Raw genomic sequence first — 20,483 nt, 5'->3', positions numbered from 1 at the left:
AGATGGGAGATCCCTCTCTAACACATCAAACATTTTTACATAAAATTGTTTCGAAAAGGGGGCACATGAGCAAGGGGGACCTTGCTTTTGCTGTCTGCTCTCTGCTGTGCAAGGACACAAGATAGCATTCCACAGACCAGGAAACAGTGGCCTCAGAGCTTGGCATTCCCAGTCTCCAGAACTGTGGGAAATAAACTTCTGTTGTTTAAGCCACTTGGTCTATGGTAATTTTACCGTAGCAGCCCAAACTGACTAAGACAGCCAGGATTTTCTTTCAATGAAGTCTGGCTACAATGTAGCAATTCTGATGTCTTATGAAGTTCCCTAATTTTGGTTATGTTGGGAACAAATGCTTATGTTCATAATAACATATAAATTCATATAATTAGAGTTGCACAGTGGAATCTTAAATTTTTAAACTTCCTTGATGCTACTTTAACATGATATATACTTATTACCAGTTATAAAAAAAGTAAACATTCAAACACCCAAAGTAATTTTTTTGCCAAAATTAGATTTTACTGCTTTCCCTTTCTACAACAGAAATCATCTTTTCATTTGCAAAATTTGCACACTCCAAAAATATATGTAAATGGAAAAGAGTGCAGTCTAGTTAAGTCGAGAATAATCATTACATAAAATGTGTTTCAATGTTGGAAAAACAGCAAAATTGCAATTACTTGAAAATTCACCGTGTCGTAAATAGTTCAAAAGCCTGTCTTATAGACATGTATTTGGGGAAAAATAAGCAGCAAAACCCTAAATGCCTGATGACTGGATCCGAGGTCCATCTGCTAATAACCCGAATCACTCAACTAGTCCAAGGGAACTGCCATCAAAGGGATAAGGAGGCGGGGGAGGGGGGAGGCCCCAGGGGGTCCTACAGACAGAATTACCTCGTTTTGTGGACAAGTTCTTCCCAAAGGAGTAGAAATATTCAGAAAGCAGAGCCCTGCTGAATAACACAGCCTGTCACATTTGAGACTTGGCTGTGTGAGATGAATGTTCTAGAAGAGCTCCCAAGAGGCAAAGGAGAAAAGGAAAAGGAGCCTATGTTTGGAGTGTAGCCTCCTGGGTCCAGTCTCGGCACTGTCCCTGGCTGGCCTGACACTGCAGGCCACTTCACGGCCCTGCCTGGAAAGGATGCCCCGTGCACACGTGACCACAGGGTCTCTTCTGGTCCTTCATGCTACCAGCAAATCCACCCCTGGCTCTACTCTAAAATGGGGCCGTTACTGGCTTAATAACCCCTGGCTACGTTTGAAAGATGGTAAGGAGAGGGAGGGCCTTTGGGAAGTACAAGGCGGGGAGGGCTCCGCCATCATGGGGACTTGGGCTCCTAGAGTCAGGCCTACAGCAGTGGGGTCACCCTTCTGCTCCCTGCGATGTAAGCCTGCAGCAAGGGAGCCCCACTGGACAGCAAGCGTGGGCATCTCAGTCTTGGACCTCCCACCTCCAGAATGGCGAGAAACAAACCTCTGTCCTTTAGGACTGAGCCCACCTCAGTACGGCAGTGTAAGGACACAAACGGCGCAGGCAGGCACAGCACATCGCTCCAGACACACTGACATGGAGCTGAGCAATGCAGCTGTGAGCAAGACCGGCTCCCTCTCTGAAAAGCCCATGCTCTACAAGAGAAATGAACCTGTGCAGAAACGGTGTTGGCCCTACTCAGTAAACGTGATGGTGACAGTGGCGGTGCTGCATGTTGGGGACACACTGAGGGAGAGGATGTTGAACTTGGGGGACACAGAGGAACGGGTCTGGAAGCCTTCCGAGGATTCAGAGCCATGAGCAGCATTGAGGGCTGGGCTGCAGTCTTGAATTATTATTTAAAACTTGGTAGCACACAGCAACTACCAAAGGGAAAATAAATCCCTGGGTTACACAGCTGCAACTCTTACAATGACAGAAAAAGTATTTTCTTTTTTTTTTTTTTAACAATTATTTATTTATTTGAAAGGCAGCGTTAGAGAGAGGGATCGGCAGAGGCAGAGAGAGCTTCCATCCACTGGTTCACTCCCAAAATGCCTGCAACGGCCAGAGGTGGGCCAAGCTAAAGCCAGGAGCCAGGAGCATATTTAGCTGGGTGTCCCACAAGGGTGCAGGGACCCAAGGACTTGAACCACCTTTGGCTGCTTTCCCAGGTGCACCGGCAGGGAGCTGCGTTGAAAGTGGAGCAGGCAGTGTCCCAGGTGGTGGCTTACCCCACTGCTCCACAGTGCAGGCCTCCCAAAAAGTTAATTTAGTTATTTTCAAAGGGCAGAGATAGGCAGTGCTTTGATCTGAAGGGGACGGTAATGTTAGACTAGCCTGGCTCCCTTCTCTAGTCTCTCCACCCACCAGAGCAAAGGGAGAACTCACAGGGAAACGCTGGGGGAGGGAATAATGGGGGTGGAGACACCGTCTTCTAACACCAAGTGCGGGAGTGGCTGTATTTTCCTGATGACATACATCTTGGCCATTGGTTGAGGGGCTGAGCACTGAGAATCCTTGTGTACGCCCATCACCATGATCCTACCTCCCTCTAGCTCTGTGTGCAGGCGGCCACCAGCTTCCCAGCACATCTGCAACCCTTTTCAGAACAGAAATGTTGGAGCTGGACTTCTCCAGTTCTGTGCAGCTCTCAACTTGGGGTTGCTGGCTTAGTCAGATTCTCAGATAAAACTACTCCAGCACCCAAATATTCGACGAGAAAGACCATTCCAAACATAGACATTACCTTCCCAACAACTACAGCAACCCGGTAAGCTTCCATTCCCGATGTCAGGAGACGTCAAATGAAGCTGACTCTGGCTATCTCAGTGGGAGAATGGGATCCATTGGAAGAATACAGAAGAGAGGTACAGACATTCAACACCGAAGCTGGGATCCAGACTCAGAAAAGGACACAAAGCTCTGAGTCTCCCACAGGCACAGCTGCTGCAGGGAAAGTACTTCGGCCACCTCCAGTCATTGGATCACCCTGCTCAGGATTGAAATTGCAGGGATGGAGTCTCCGTGCTCTGGCTTGGGTTATGAACCCTAACCCCTTTTAGCTACAAGGGTGCTAACGGGGAGCAGGCATTCGGCACAGGGGAAGCCGCCCCTTGGGAAGCCCACATTGCACAGCAGCTTGCCTCGGTTTGCGTCCCAGCTCCACTCTGCTCATGGCCACCCTGGGAGGCAACAAAGGATTCCGCAGGTACCTGGGACTCTGCCTCCCAGGTGGGAGATCCAGAAGGAGTTCGGGGCCCCTATCTTCAGCCCAGCCCAGCCCTGGGGAGTCAGTCAGCATGCAGAAGATGTCTCTCTTTGTCTCTCTCTGCCTGTCCAATAAGCAAAAGTTTAATGGGTGCTTAGGTGCCCTGAATAATGGCCTTTCCATTATGGCCTGTATGTGGTGGGAGAAAGGTAAATCAAAAAGGAAAGAAAACTGCTGTGAGCCAGAAGGTGCAATGGATGCCATCACTTCCTAAAGCAACAAAGATGCACTGCCTTCCCTGCGAACAAGCCCCGAGCCAGAAATGTATAAAACAGGCCAGAAATGTCAGAATCCAGAAGATACATGCACTCCAATTAGGGTACAATTCTGGGTGAACCCCCGATCCTGGTAAACACATATGAGAAACTCAAAGAATAGCAAAAGTCGGTAACATGAGGCCAGGACCACAAACCACAGGAGTGGTAAAAATTAACAAGAAAGGACATGGGGTGGGCATTGTGGTGCAGCAGGTCAAGCCACCACTTGGGACACCTGCATCCCATGTCAAAGTGCTGGTTCAAGTCTCGGCTCCTCCACTTCCAACTCAGTTTCCTGTTAGTGTGCCTGGGAAGGCAGCAGATGTTATTAGCTCAAGTGTCTGGGTCCCTGCCACCTAGGCGGGAGACATGGATTGAGTTCCAGGCTCTTGGTTTCAGCCTAGTCCAGCTCTGCTTGTTGTGAGCATTTGAGGAATGAACCACCAAATAGAAGATCTCTCCCTCTCTGGCTCTCCCTCTCTCTCTCTCTCACTTTGCCTTTCAAATGAATACAATAAATCTATTTTAAAAATACATTAACTACGCAAATGGTAGCCATAAGAAGGTTCTAATAATCATACTGATATCGGACAAAACAGACCCTAAGACAAATTATGATAAGAGACGTTTTATGATAAAAGGGTCAATACATCAGGAAGATATATACAATTATAAACATACATGAACCTAACAAAATAGTGACAAATACATGAAGTTAAAAAAATGACAGGACTGAAAGGCGAAATAGACAATTCACACTAAAATCAGAGATTTCAACAATGACAGAAAACCATTAAGAATACAGAAAGTCACACAACAATCTCAAAAAATTTAAAGAGATTAAAAATATACAATGTATATTTTCCGCCGGCGCCGTGGCTCAACAGGCTAATCCTCCGCCTAGCGGTGCCGGCACACCAGGTTCTAGTCCCGGTCGGGGCGCCGGATTCTGTTCCGGTTGCCCCTCTTCCAGGCCAGCTCTCTGCTGTGGCCCAGGAGTGCAGTGGAGGATGGCCCAAGTGCTTGGGCCCTGCACCCCATGGGAAACTAGGAGGAAGCACCTGACTCCTGCCTTTGGATCAGCGCGGTTCGCGGCCATTGGAGGGTGAACCAACGGCAAAGGAAGACCTTTCTCTCTCTCTCTCACTATCCACTCTGCCTGTCAAAAAAAAAAATATATATATATATATATATACACACAATTATATATATATATACACAATGTGTATTTTCCAACCACATAGAATGAAATGAGACAAATCTGAGAAAACGTCAAATATCTGGGAATTATATAACATGCTTCTAAATAATACAAGGACCAAAAAAAAAAATCACAAAAGAAATTTTATAATATTTTGAATGAATGAAAACAAAAGTACAATATACCAAAATTCATGGAATACAGATAAAGCACTGTTTAGAGGACACTATATATTTTTTTCTTTTCCTTTTTCTTTTTTTTTTTTTTTTTTTTTGACAGGCAGAGTGGACAGTGAGAGAGAGAGACAGAGAAAGGTCTTCCTTTGCCATTGGTTCACCCTCCAATGGCCGCCGTGGCTGGCGCACCACACTGATTCAAAGCCAGGAGCCAGGTGCTTATCCTGGTCTCCTATGGGGTACAGGGCCCAAGCACTTGGGCCATCCTCCACTGCACTCCCGGGCCACAGCAGAGAGCTGGCCTGGAAGAGGGGCAACTGGGACAGAATCTGGCACCCCGACCGGGACTAGAACCCGGTGTGCCAGCGCCGCAAGGCGGAGGATTAGCCTGTTGAGCCACGGCACTGGCCACTATATTGTTTTAAACCCCATTAGCAAAAATAAATAAATAAATAAAGGGCAAATCAATTACCTAAGTTTCCACCTTAAAAAATTAGAAAAACCAACTAAACCCAAAGCAAGCAGAAAAAATAGGAGTAATATAGAGTTTAATTCAGTGAAACAGAAAACAGAAAAATAGAAAAATTAATAAAACTAAGTTGGTTCTTTAAAATAATCAAAGACTCAATATTGTCAATGGGAAATTCTCCTCAAACTAACTCAGCCATAAAAAGCAATCCACCAAAGCCACAGCAGATTTAATACAAACTGACGGCTAATCTTAAATTTTATACCAAAAAAATTTTATTATGAAATTTTAAATTTTATACAAAAGAAAGAATCTAAAATAGGCTAAACAATTTTGACAAGAACAGAGTAAGAGCACTTATATGCTCTGATTTCAAAATGTACCCTCAAGCTAGAATTCAAAACAATGTGGTATTGACATAAGGAAAATCAAACAAATCAATGGAATCCAGAAATAAATCCTTACAGTTTATGGTCAATTGATTTTCTACACAGGGGCAAATGGGAAAGGGACACATTTTCCTTGGATATCAAGATGAGAAAAAATAGTTACTTAGATCCCTACCCCACATCATACACAAAAATTAACACAAAATAGATCAGAGAGTTAAATGTAAAAACTAAAAGTTTTGAAGAAAATCTTTGTGACTTGAGGTTAATAAATAGTTCTTAAGACACAAGAACAAAAGTTATAAGCCATAAAAGAAAAAAATCAATGTTGGATTTCACTGAAATTAAGAATATTTGTGCTTCAAAAGACAGCATTAGGAAAATAAAAATAGAAGGCACATACTAGGGAAAAATATTTACAAATCATGTATCTGATAAGGGACTTGTGTCTAGAGTGCTAATAAACTTATAAAGTTCTCATTAATAAGACAAATAACCGAATTAAATAACAGAAGCAATAACCCAACTGAAAAATGGGTTCTGATAAAAGCTACCATATGGATGAACCTTAAAAACCTCATGCTAGGGGCCAGCATTGTGGTATACCAGATAAAGCCACCACCTGTGATGCCTACATCCCATTTGGGCACCAGTTTGAGACCCAGCTGCTCCATTTCCAACCCAGCTCCCTACTATTGAGCCTGGGAAACAGTGGAGATGGCCCAAGTGCTTGGGCCCCTGTGCACATATGGGAGACTGGGATGAAGCTCCTGGCTCCTTGCTTCAGCCTGGGGAGTGAATCAGTGGATGGAAGATTCCCTCTCTCTCTCTCTTTGTCTCTCTCTCTCTCGCTCTGTTTCTTCCTCTGTTTAACTCTGATATTCAATAAATAAAACTTTAAAAATACATGCTAAGTGAAATAAGCACAAAGGAACAAATATTGTGTGATTCTACTTACATTTTAGGTAGATAAAATTTTCAAATTCATAGAGAAAGAAAACAACAGAGGTTATGAGAGCAATGTGGAGTTATTGTCTAATAGGAATAGAATTTCTGTTGGGGATGATCAATCAGTTCAGAAATGGATAATAGTGATGGTTGTACAACATTGTAAGTGTACTTAATGTCACTGGATCATCTACTTAAAGTGATTAAAATAGTAATTTACCACAATGAAAAATGCAATTGTTGGGGCCAGCACTGTGGTGTAGTAGGTTAAGCATCCGCCTGCAACACCAGCATCCCATACGGGCATCAATTTGAGTCTTGGCTGTTCACTTCCAAACCAGCTCTCTGCTTATGGCCTTGAAAAGCAGTGGAGGATGGCCAAAGTGCTTGGGCCCCTGCACCTGCATGGGAAACCCAGAGGATGCTCCTGGATCGTGGCTTTGGATCAGCTCAGCTCCAGCTGTTGCAGCCATTTGGGGAGTGAATCAGTGGATGGAAGACTTTTCTCTCTGTCTCTCCCTCTCTCTCTAACTCTGCCTCTCAAATAAATAAATAAATAAAATGCAATTGTTTTAAAAGTGGGCAAAATATTTCATCAAAGAAGATATATAAATGACCAATAATTATATTGAAAGGTGTTCAATAGCATTTGCCATCAAGGGGATACAAATTAAAACCATCATGAGATGCCACTACGTATCAACTAGAATGACAATAATCAAAAAGATAATGCCAAGCATGGTTGAATTTGGAACTCCTACACATTGCTGGTGGGAATGTAAAATGGTATGGCCACTCTGGATTTAAAAAGTTAAATATAAGCTCACTATAAGACCCAGAAGTTCCACTCCTATTAATTTACCCAAGAGAAATGAAAATATATTTCCAAATCAAAGACTAGTACACAAAGCTGTTCATAGCAGCTTTATTGATCATAGCTAAAAACTGAAAAAAATCCAAAGGTTCATCAATTAATGAATGGAAAATGCAATATGGTACAGCCATCCTTTCCACAGACCACGGGCAAGGGACAACAAAAGATCTCTGACACCTGCTAGGATCTGACTGGAACTCTAGGAGATTATTGCTAAGTGAAAGATGCCAGATGCAACAGACTTCACATTGAGTGCTTCCATTTACATGAAATGTAGACAACAGAAAAATGCATAAGGACAAAAAGTGGATGAGTGTCTGGGGCTGGAGCACAGAGGGAAAGCCTGCACACAGGTTTGTGTAAACTGGGGGTGAGGGAGGGGAGATAACACCCCCAAACTGGTTGCACAATTCTACAAATTTACCAAAAATCATTTAATTGTACACTTACAATGGCTGAATTCTTGTGGCATTTAAATTATAGCTCAACAATGCTGTGTAGGCTGGCGCTCTAGTGCAGTGGATTAGGTCACTGCTTGGGACACTGACATCCATATTGCAGCGTCGGTTCAAGTCCCTGTTACTCCGCTTCTGATGAACAGAATAGAAATGCTATTCTCTGCTAATGCACCTGGGAAAGCAGGGGATGATGGCCCAGGTAGTTGGGTCCCTGCCATCCATGTGAGAGATTCTGATGGTGTTCCAGGCTCCTGGCTTCAACCTGGCCCGGCTTGGTTCCAACTGTTGCGGCCATCTGAGGGGATGAAACAAATATCTGCCTTTCAAATAAATAAATCTTTAAAAGATAACACTAAAAAATAAACTCAAGGAGCAGGCATTGTAGCACCGTGAGTTAAGCTGCTACTTGGGATGCTGGCATTCATACCAGAGTGCCCAGTTCAAGTCCTGGTTACTCTGCTTCTGATTCAGCTTCCTGCTAATGCACCTGGGAGGTAGCAGATGGTTGCTCATGTACTTGAATCCTTGCCACAGGTAGGAGACCTGGATGGAGTTCCTGGCTCCTGGCTTCAGCCTGGACAAGCCCTGGCTGTTGCAGGCATTTGGAGAATGAACCACTAGATGGGAAATCTCTCTCTCTCTCTATCTATCTACCTATCTCTATCTCTCTATCTCTTTCTCTTCCCTCTCCCTCTGTTATTCCACCTTTAAAATAAAATAAATAAATCTTTTAAAAAATAAATTAAAACCTGACAATGGGGAAAAAATGTGAATTAGTTTCAAGAAGCATATCGACATACTCCCCCATGACCAGAAAGGTCTTCCTTCATCCAGCCATGTATCTTTTATTCATATAATTAATAATTACACGTGGACGAGACTGACACTATACAGTGAGGGAACCCAGGCCCCAAGTGACCTTACGTTCCTGAACTAGATTGTGTGGTCCCTGGGAGTGCTCAGCAAATGGGAGCAAAGTTACAGACTGTAAAAATAGACAAGAATAGCCTGATATTAGACCCATTTCAGAGAAAAATAGAGCAACAAAAGGGGAGTCAGGGAAGCAATTCAAAGACGGAAATTGCTTGAGTAACAAACTGTATTACATGCAATCATTATGGCCTAGAAACATTTAATCTGAAGCAGCAAAGGCTGACCTAGTAATTGATTTAATAGCTGTCTTCAAAGACATGAAGGGTTTTATAGGAAACTATCTGACTAGCTAGCCCTCTTTCTCTCTCTCTCTCTCTCCAAGAGCCAAACAAAACAAAATGATTTAATAATCAGCGAAGCAAATTTAGATGAAGTGTAAATAACACTGAAAGTAACTGCTATCGAATCCTAAAATAAATTTAACTGGGCTATTTGTGCAAGCAGTCTCCTTGGCACTCAGTGAGAACAGACGAGACAGACAGCTTTGGTCTGAACGCCTTCCGGCCTGGGAGGTGGGATGGGCCCCAGGGCAGCCGGTGTGGAGGGCGAGGCGGCAGCCCTTACCTCGATATCCCGGTTCAGCTGCTTCACGATGGCAGTTATGTTCCTGATGTGCTCCTCCAGGAAGAGCCGGGCCAGGCGGTCGCCTCCGCCCTTGTTCTGCATCTTCTGCAAGCTGCTGACGATGTCGTCCTTGATCCGGAAGGCGTGCTCCACCAGCGCGGCCGTGGTCTTCTCATGGCACATGATCCTGTCTTCCAGCTGCTCCACGAGGCTCACGGACGAGTAGGGTGCCATGGTCAGGGACTGGCTGTGTCGGGGCATGGTTCTAACTCGCCTAGGGAAGGGAATCGCATGATGCCGGTTGTTCACTGCGGGCAGTAAGGTTTTTGCTTTTTTTCTAAGCCAAATTCAAGACTCCCCAGAGAAGGAAATACAAGCCATCTACCCCTACAAACTAAGGGGGCTTGAGGCAGGGCTTCTGCACAGAAGACTCTTCCGCGTGAGCCAAGCAGGACCTCTTACATAATTGTGCTCAAAGCCTTAAGGAGTGCTGGGGGCAGGCTCTGTGACCTCCGAGAACAAACGGCTAGAAGAACCGGGCACACAGAGATGCCCTCCCTGGCATAAGCTATGATCTCCGGATCAGGCTTACTAACAGGATCCCCTGACATGCTCTCCCCCGACCATAGAAGTAGTGCTTACAAATTCATATGTCTGCAGGGCCAAGCAAGCAACAGACATGAGCGGTAGGTGCTGGGTGCTGGGAAGGGCATCCCCCTGCTACAGGGAGCATGGGTCTGCAGCACCCCTCAGGGACCACCTGAGACTGTAAGGCCATTTTGCCAAAAGAGTCAGGAAATTCAGGCTCGTAGTGGAAAGCTGCCTGATTTTTAACCACTGACGATTCATCTCAAAGTATTTAAGATCCCGCAGGCCGAGCAACGTACTTCCGTGAGCCCATTTTGGCCCGTGGGCACTTGCTTTGCCCATGAGGGTTCATGAGGATGTTACCCTCCAGCCTCTCAAAGTTGTACTGTACTGTTGCTGGGAAGGTCAACCGTCCCATCGGGTGGCTCTGAGATGTCTACCGTGGGGTCACTGAGTGGGCTACAGAGTCCTGCAGACTGGAAGCTGGGAGAGGGGACACAACAGTACTTCTCTCCCCCTTGAACAAAGCCATTCCTGGATAATGCAACAGCCACAAGGGTTCATTTAACACGCCCACCACACCCGCTAGCAGCCCTCATGGGATTGGTGGAAAGGAAAAGTATACCTTAGATGCATATTTTCCATATATTATACCTTTCCTCGGTGACAAGAGAAGGAAGTACAGTGCTCCGTTGGGCCATTTTCTTTTTAATAATTCACATCTGTTGAAAAAATAAGCACTCAATTATTTAACAGTTCATATCTAGAACTTGACCTCAAAAGCTTCTGATTAAGTTACTAAGTGGATCATAAATTATGTGGGCATGCTGATCTGTCATATTATTAAAAGTCTTATGTCCTATATACGACATAAATAGCAAATGTTTCCAAATATAGAAAAAGGATAAGCAAAATCAAAGTGCTTCTGAAATTAATACTGCAAAGCCTTGGTAAAGAAATCAGCAAAGCTTGTTAAATAGAATTCCCCCAAGTTTCTTCAGCCAATCTGCATCTCAAGCTTGGGAAACCACTTTTATAGAAACAAAATACAGGGGCCAGAGTTGTGACACAGTGGGTTAAGCCACTGCCTACAATGCTAGCACCCCATATGAGCCCCAGCTGCAGACCCCCTGCCCAAACTGTTCCACTTCTGATCCAGTTCCCTGCTAAGGCACCAGGGAAAACAGCAGAGGATGGCCCAAGTACTCAGGCCCCTGCCACTACATGGAAGACCCAGATGAAGCCCCAGGTTCCTGGATTTGACCTTGTCTAACCCCAGCTATTGCAGCCATTTGTGGAATAAACCAAAAGACCCCTCTCCGCCTCTAACTCTACCTTTCAGATAAATCTTAAAAACAATAGCAAAATACTTCCTTTAACTGGCTTATTCAGTCTTGTACTTCTTGTAGAAATCTGAAGCAAACTCCTTTAGTAAGTCTGATCCCAGCAAATTTAATAAATTCCATAGCAAAGGAAGAGTAGTTGTTTCTACATCAATCTTCAACACAGAAGCAAAATCAGCGTGATTTGGTGTAGGGGAATCCATCTATCCCCAAAGAGAATGAGAGTGATAGTCTTCATCAAAACTTTATGATAAGATATAATTGCTCACTTTACACTCACGAGTGACATCTTACATACAAGGATTTGATCATCACAACTCATTAGAAATCTGAACAAGCTACAGGCTTTTGAAAATGTTTCATTACTGTGGCTTTTTCGATACTGCCGTCGACTGGCTTAAAGAGTGGATGCCTGGGAACCACGCCCTGATGCAGTAATTAGTCGGCTGGGAGCTGCTGGAGCCACAGAGCCCTTCTGATGGACATCACTGTTTTGGCTCCATTGCTCCGGTGTTTTATTGTTAGAGTTTCAAAATGTGAACATTTTGCTTTCCTAGGCAAAGATCTTCAAGATTTAAACAAATTACACTTTAGGGGGAAAAAAAAGGAAGTTCACGCCAAACAAGCAATGGTGTCCTAAGGAGTGTTTCAGTGTCAAAGATAAGAGATGTCTGATTTAGAATCAATAAAATGAGGCCCGTGTGGAGGATGTTAATATGTAGAATCTTGGCAATTTAAAGACCTCAGACTCCTTGGTTGAGATATTCATCTACAGAACAGCCCAATTAAGGAGCATTTAGTTGAGGGCCAGCGTTGTGATGCAGTGGATTAAGCTGCTGCAGGTTAAGCCATGGCAGCTCGAGACACAAGCATCCCATATGGGTGCCAGCTGCGGTCCTGGCTGCCCACTTCGGATTCAGCTCCCTGCTAATGCGCCCGAGAAGGCAGCAGAACACGGCCCAAGGACTTGGGCCTCTGCCACCCACGTGGGAGAACAGAATGGAGTTTGTGGCTCTAGGCTTTAGCCTGACCCAGATCTGATTGTTTTGGCTATTTGGGTCATGAACCAGCAGATGGAAAATCTTTTTCTTTCTGTCTCTCTCACTCTCTCTCTCTCTCTCTTGCTATGCCTTTCAAATATATAAATCTTAAAAAACGTTAAGCATTTGTGAATGAATGGGGACTTCTGGCCTCCCCCTCTCTGAAGTTTGGTTCCTCCCTCTGTAGCTATTCTTGAGCTACCGAAGCCCACCTGCATCGACTTTCTGGAAAAGAAGCCACACACCGCTGACTGTGGGAGACGGTTTGTCAGTAGCAAGGCTTCTCGCTGTCAAGTGCTGTGCATTCTCTCTGACAGGAGCTTCCTACGGTGTGAGTTCACAACACGCAGAATCGGTGCTGTTTCGCGAATGCACCGTGGATCTGCTCACCTGTCAGTTCCCTTGGTTTATCGGTATCATGATCCTTTGCCAGAATTGACAGAATCTATGAGGAGTCTTCAACAAGGTCACGGGAAGTGCATATTAGGAAGATACTATGCACGGATGTCAAGAATATTCTGCACCAAAATTAATCTTTTCATTCCATTTGTTCCCAAACTTTTAGAAATACACACAGGTATCGCAAACGAATAAGGACTGATAATAAATAAAGCACTGGATTAGTAACCTCTCAAGCACGGATTCCAGCTCTTCCCATTGTGGATTCTGGCTTCCGTGCCTGGGGCTGTCTCTGCCTGTACATTTACAAACCTGATCGCTAATACTGCTAACAGGCAAGAGGGCCTACAACTTTGTCAGGCTGCTCTGTGTCGTATGCCGTTTTGATTGTGCCACGACTACTGTTATCATAAGCCATTTCCACTTCATGAGTTTAAAGAAATGGGTGAGTTAGAGAGGAAGAGACAAGTAAGGCAAGAGGAACTGAAGGAAACAGTTTTAAAAAGCAAAATCACACCACCCAGGGTACACAACATATTAGTAGACTTGCAAGTTTCACACAAAAGGAAACGCTATTATCAAAAAAAAAAAAAGAAATGCTATTATCTAAATTAAAATCTGTTGCAACAAAAATTCTGTCTAGAAGGGAAAAGAAAAAAAAGGAAGTAGATATACTCATATATAAATATGAATAATATTTTAAGGACCAAAGGAGACAACTAATTATTGTATTTTTCTAAGTAATGGGACACTGGGTAAAATACCTAACGATTTTAATGAAAAATGATATGGATTTAATAAATTAGGATGACAACTTAAACTGAAGAACTGAGTGCCAGTCACGTAAAAATGAAGTTTTTCAGTTCACTATTAAAATACAGTGCTGACATATTCTGCTGAGTGTCAGAGAAAAAAAAAAAAAAACCACAGGCAAAGCTCTTATGAATAAAGTGGTTGTAATTTGGTAGTTCCGGAAAAAAAAAAAAAAAAAAAAGCTTATTTCCTTATACAGTGGTTAAAAATAGAGTGAAAGGCTGGCGGGCGGGGAATCGCTGCAGGTGTGTCTGGCAACATAGGTGGGGACTGCTCCCGCTCCATCTCCAGTGCCAGGCTCAGGCCTTGGGCTTTGTCCTGTGGCAGGATGGACGGAGACTGAACGTGGCAGAAGGCAAGTTCAGAGAATATCCAAGAGCACCCAAGGCAGAGGCCTGTGTTTAAGGTAAACTGGGACTCCACTTAGGAGGCCTGCACCCTGGGCTCAAGTCCTGGCTCTGCCTCCCATTCCAACTTCCTGCTAGTGTGCACCTGGTAGGCAGCAGGTGATGGCTCAAGTAGTTGGAAAATGTGGCTTGAGTTCCAGGCTCCTGTTTCTGCGCTCCTGGCTTTGGCCTGGCCCTGCCCAGCCTGTTGCAGGCACTTGGGGAGTAAACAATGGATTACTCTCCACCCACAGCCCTTTGCCCTTGGCCTTCTTCTAACCTCCCCGTTTCACTGTGCGTTTTCCTCCCATCCACTGCCTCCACTTCCTCTCCTCTCATGCCGCTTTTCACACTGATAGCTCAACATGCTCAAGCCCTTATTTGAACCCTCACTTTCCCACTACCTGTGGGACCCCAGTGAGCCGGCTTTTCTCTGTTAAGCTAGAGACCACATAAACAGGAGCTGCTCATCCTTACCCAGGACGCACCTGGGCCAGACACTCATGAAGCACACTAGGCGAAAGCATCCTGACAATCATTTGTGAAGGGACTAGTCTTACCTCCATTTAACTGGAGCAAAGTGAGACCCGGAAATGTTCAGCAACTGGACAACATCTAGGGTCAGGAATGAGCAGAACAGGGACTTGAACCTAGGGAGTTGGCTTCTGTATCACCAGGCATTAGCCACTAGGAGGCTATGGGAGACCCAGACAGTGTCTGGCCTGGGGCACTGGATAAACTTCCAGTAGGGCTAGTTCCCTTCTGCTTCTCAAGTAATGTTCCTTCAGGCACATCTCATAGAAAAAAACTATTTTTAAAAATAAATCTTTTCATGGGGGTGGGCATTTGGCCTAATGCCTAAAATGACAGTTGGGACACTTGTGCCCTATGTCAGAGTCCTTGGGTTTGATGCCCACCTCCAGCCCGACTTAACTTCCTGCTAACAATGTCCCTCGGAGGCAGTGGTGATGGCTCAAGAAGTTGAGTTTCTAGGGGTCGGCGCTGTGCCATAGCAGATAAAGCCACTGCCTGCAATGCTGGCATCCCATATGGGTGCTAGTTCGAGTCTCAGATGCTCCACTTCCAATCCAGCTCTCTGCTATGGCCTGGGAAAGCAGAAGATAGTCCGAGTCCCTGGGCCCCTGCACCTGTGTGGGAGACCCAGAAGAGGCTCCTGGCTCCTGGCTTCTGATCGGTGCTGCTCCAGCCTTTGTGGCCATCTAGGGAGTGAACCAGCGATGGAAGATATTTATCTCTCTCTCTCTCTTTCTTTCTGTGCGTCTCTCAAATTTTTTTAACTTAAAAATAAACCTTTATATAAAACTTTCTGGCAGATAACATTGTCTTTGGTTTATATAAAGAAATATTGTATTGTTTGCTGTCCGAGCCTAGTGGGGAAAGCGTTAGGTACCTATACCCCTTCCATACAGCTGCCACTGCTTCCCCTGGCAGGGATGTGCTGAGGTTACAGCTGCACTGAAGTCATACCTGGCTCTTCTAAAACCAGATCATACACATGAAAAGAAAAATCTGTAACACACTTATTTTCTTTGAAGAAATTTGGAACATAATAAGAAATGTCTTTTAGTAGGCTAAAAAATGCTTATTGTGATTAAGGTACTATAATAAAGTCAGGTTCTGGGGCCGGCACTGTGGTGCAGTGGGCTAAAGTCACGGCCTGCAGTGCCAGCATCCCATATGGGTGCCAGTTCGTGTCCCGGCTGCTCTACTTCTGATCCAACTCTCTGCACCTGCATGGAAGACCCAGAAGAAGCTCCTGGTTCCTGACTTTGGATCAGCTTAGCTCTGGCCACTGCGGTCATTTGGGGAGTGAACCTGCGGATGGAAGACTTCTCTCTCTTTCTCTCTCTCTCTGGCTCTACCCTGCTCTGTAACTCTGTCTTTCAAATAAATAAAATAAATCTTTAAAAAAAATAAAAAGTCGGCCGGCGCCGCGGCTCACTAAGCTAATCCTCCACCTTGTGGCGCCAGCACACCGGGTTCTAGTCCCAGTCAGGGAGCTGGATTCTGTCCGGGTTGCCCCTCTTCCAGGACAGCTCTCTGCTGTGGCCAGGGAGTGCAGTGGAGGATGGCCCAAGTGCTTGGGCCCTGCACCCCATGGGAGACCAGGATAAGCACCTGGCTCCATCGGATCAGCGCGGTGCGCCAGCCATGGCAGCCATTGGAGGGTGAACCAACGGCAAAGGAAGACCTTTCTCTCTGTCTCTCTCTCTCTCTCTCTCACTATCCACTCTGCCTGTCAAAAAATTTTTAAAAAATAAAATAAAATAAATAAATAAATAGTCAGGTTCTACCTAAAGGCATAAACAGTAAAGTGCAAATTAGCACTCAAAAATTGCTGACTGTTGTTATCAACTTACTTTTTTTAGATCTCTTTCTAGAACACATATATTTTTCTTTTTTAAAAAAAGATGGTGGTCGACACTATGGTATAGCCGGTAAAGCCACCGTCTGACGCCAGCATCCCTTATGGACACCAGTTCATGTCCTGGCTGCACCACTTCCAGTCCAGTGTTCTGCTAATGGCCTGGGAAAAGCAGAGGAGCACGGCCCAAGTGCTTGCGCCTCTGCCACCCACATGGGAAACTGGGATGAGGGCCGGCGCCGCGGCTCACTAGGCTAACCCTCTGCCTTGCGGTGCCGGCACACCGGGTTCTAGTCCCGGTCGGGGCACCGGATTCTGTCCCGGTTGCCCCTCTTCCAGGCCAGCTCTCTGCTATGGCCCGGGAAGGCAGTGGAGGATGGCCCAAGTCCTTGGGCCCTGCACCCCATGGGAGACCAGGAGAAGCACCTGGCTCCTGCCATCGGATCAGCGTGGTGCGCCGGCCGCAGTGCGCCGGCCGTGGCGGCCATTGGAGGGTGAACCAACGGCAAAGGAAGACCTTTCTCTGTCTCTCTCTCACTGTCCACTCTGTCAAAAAATTAAAAAAAAAAAAAGCTTCTGGCTCCTGGCTTCCAAAGGGCCAGGCTCCAGCCATTGTGGCCATCTGGGGAGTGAAGCAGCTGATGGAAGATCTCTCTCTCTATCTCTTCCCTCTGAGTCTCAAATAAATAAATCTTTAATAATAATAAAGTCATATTCAATATACTTTGTGTGCCCTGCATTTTCTAACACTGCGTCATGAACATCAATTCAACATATAAAGATATGCATCACCATTTTTAATGCCTGCACAATATTCCACTGAACAGATACTGTTTCCAACTATTGTTTAATTCAGCTTTGTGGTCTCTAACTTCCCTCTCCTTTGTTCTACAAAAGGATTCAGGAAATGCAGAAAGTCAGTGGTACAGATTGCAAAGGACATTCAAAATTCAAGTTCAGGGGAAACTCTGAAATCTGAAGAATGGAGAAGGGATGAGGGGCTGGTGTTGTTGCACAGCAGGTTAAGCTGCCATGTAGGATAGCCCCCATCCCATATCAGAGTGCTGGTTCAAGCCCCAGGTACTCTGTTTCTGGTCTAGCTCCCTGCTAATGCACCTGAGAAGGCATCAGAGAATGGCCCAAGTATCTGGTTACAGGGGACCCACATGGAGTTCCAGGTTGCAGGCCTGGCCCAACCACAGGTGTGGTGGGCATTTAGGGAGTGAACCAGCAGATAGGAAGATCTCTCTCTGTCCCTCCCTCTCTCTGTCACTCTGCCTTTCAAAGAAATAAGTAACTTTTTTTCAAAAAAAGAGGATAAAACCAGTTGATCTATAAAAATGAAACAAACACTACTGACAGATTTGAAATAAAGCAAATACTCATCACGCTCATTTCATCTCAGTCTGTAACCTCAGCACCTGGAGTGCAGTAGCTGATTAACATGTTTGCTGGATGAGTGAATCTCAGGGCTCAATGACTGCATAATGTTGAATTTCATCAACTGAATTAGATTCTTACTACAGAGTCAGGGGATGGGATGCATGGTGCATCTAGTCAAAACAGACTATGAAGACACAAATGTATTTCCCAGAACTTAAGTTTTGGGAGGAGCAGGAAGAGGCTCTATCAGGCAGGGAGATGGAGCAGACTCCCATAGTCCAAACAGTAGCCATTAAGACAACCCTGCCCACGCCTCTTGCTCTGAGTGCACTGCCACCTAGCTTCCCAACTGGATGTGCATAAAAGAAGAATATGAAAGAATCAGCAAACACAAGCCACACGCCATCTGTCAGCCTTTTCCCTTGTCTCAAGTTAATACAGGGGAATGATTCCTCTAAGGGGAACAGAACCCGGGCAAGCCAGCCCCGAGGCCTGATCATCTCTGGCTGCCCCAACAATGCAGCTAGACCCATGTTGCTAAAACTCGGGGATCATAGCATGGTACCTGCTGTGGGAAGCAGCCTCATGAGGTGGCTCCCACAATCCCCATCTCCTGGAGGTCACACTTTGTGGGGTCCTTTCCCCCTGAGGGTAGCTGTGATCTGTACTCATTAAGTATAGCTGTGGTCAGCTGGGGTTCTGACACCAAACCACACATAGTTCCATTCACTAAGAGCAGAATAGTTACTTTATAATCTAACTTTTTAGCCATTAAGTGGTATTCCAAATAGTTGTCCTGTTTAGAGGATCTCCAAAGAATACTGAAGAGAGAGTCAGAGCTTTAAAAGTTTTAAAAGAAATAATAAAAAAAAAAATTAGCTCTGTTTTGGCCAGTGATTCTAAAATAAATCTAATTTGCCACAAGAGAAAATCACAAGAGATACCATTTCTTCCCCCAAGACGGGCATAACGAAAGCTTGATAAGATTAAGTACTGACAAAAGTGGATGTGGAGCAGTGAGAAGCCCAGATGGGAATGTGAACTTGTGCCATCACTTTGGAAGGAAATGTTTACTATCTAATAAAGCTGAAGATACACAAACTCCATGAACTACTAATTCTATTTCTAAGAAACAGTCAGAAAACTTTCCAAATTGGTTCAAAAGGAAATATTTACAGTAATAATTAAGGTAGCATTGTTTCTGACAAGCAAAAAGTATGTGTGTGGAATGCGGGAGAGAGAAGGTAGACACCCATCATCAGGCAACTGCAAGAATAAACTATGAGACATACTCATACAATGAACAAACAGTATTGAAAATAAATGGATTAGGATTCCAAGTCTAGGGGTTGCGGATGCAGGGTAGCAGTTAAGATGCCACTTGGGATGCCCTATTAGAGCATCCTGCTTACCCGGCTTCCCATCTAGCTGCCTGCTAATGCACACCCTGGGAGGCAGCAGACAATGCCAAGCACTTGAGTTCTGGATAGCCATGTGGGAGAACCAGCTGGAGCTCCTGGCTCCTGCCTGACCTGCTCCTTGGCTATTATGGGCACACGGAGAATGAACCAGCAGGTGAAAGAGCTTGCTCTCTCTCGCTTGCTCTCTGCCTTTTAAATAAAATGAAAATAAATAAATAAAAATAAAAGAACTCCAAAGTCCCAATATGAACGAAACTCACAAATACATTAAATGAAAAAAGCAAGTTGAAGAAAGATATGAGCAGTATAATACTACTTCTAGAAAGGTTTAAAATATGCCAAATAGGGGACGGCATGTGGCCTAGCAGTTAAGACACCTGCATTCCATACTAGAGAACCTGGGCTTACGTACAGGCTCCATTCCTGATTCCAGAGGATGGCTCCAGGACTTGGGTCCATACCACCCACGTGTGAGAACTGGACTGAGTTCCCAGCTCCTGGCTTCTGCCTGGCCCAGCCCAAATGCAGGCAGTTGGGGAGGGAACCAGTGGGTGGGAGATCTCTTTTCATCTCTGTTTCTCTGCCTCTCACATACATAAATAATTAAAATACACCAAATAATGTGCTGAATCTATGGCATCTAAAGATGAACACAGCAATAACAAACTCCAAAGATTTATCTCTAAGTGGGAGGCAGAGGGGATTAAATAGAGGAATACAGGAGCCATCAACTGAATGTATAATGTCTTATTTCTTAAACTTAATTTTCCATGAGATCACTCAGAGAGAAAGAAAATCACTTTTTGTTCCTATTTAAAAAGAAGATCAAATATGTGAGAACCAGGAGATCAAGAGTTCAAAGGAGAGCTGAATTGTTAGTGTCTCCAGGGCACACACACAAGTCAATTTCGCCCTATTCCGGGACCATGGAATTGGAAATCCATGGCAACGGTGACTAATCTCCATCAAATCTCTATCCTTACAGCATTTTATCCATACCTTGTATGTGATCTTAGCTAAACAACAATATTTTCATAAACAGCTCCAGGTGAACATTGTCCAACAATACAAAAGTGGTTCACTAGGACACGGTCTATCCACTCAAAAGAATACCAATAGTTATTCAAAATAATGGTTACAAAGACCATGAAGTAACATATAACATGTATGTTAGCTGCATCAGTGTTTAGAAATTAAAAAGATGGATATGT

At 44.8% G+C, this 20,483-nt stretch overlaps 1 protein-coding gene across 3 annotated transcripts in view; it reads right to left on the bottom strand.

Annotated features, from left to right (window-relative positions):
• The window catches only part of FAM81A (family with sequence similarity 81 member A), a 79,443-nt gene that overhangs the window by 47,070 nt on the left and 11,890 nt on the right, over positions 1–20,483 (bottom strand). For 2 of the 3 annotated variants that reach the window (XM_062206036.1, XM_062206034.1), the window contains exons 2-3: positions 10,756–10,823; positions 9,514–9,787 (exon numbers count right to left, since the gene is read on the bottom strand). In XM_062206036.1, the coding sequence (XP_062062020.1) occupies positions 9,514–9,787; positions 10,756–10,802 (321 nt within the window). In that variant the 5' untranslated portion in view covers positions 10,803–10,823. Of the gene's footprint in view, positions 1–9,513; positions 9,788–10,726; positions 10,824–20,483 lie in introns of all 3 variants that reach the window. The other variant, XM_062206035.1, reaches the window with a different exon arrangement.

Source organism: Lepus europaeus, chromosome 11 (assembly GCF_033115175.1).
Source record: "Lepus europaeus isolate LE1 chromosome 11, mLepTim1.pri, whole genome shotgun sequence".
NCBI classification, from domain to species: domain Eukaryota; kingdom Metazoa; phylum Chordata; class Mammalia; order Lagomorpha; family Leporidae; genus Lepus; species Lepus europaeus.
This window is presented reverse-complemented; position numbering and strand designations above follow the sequence as displayed.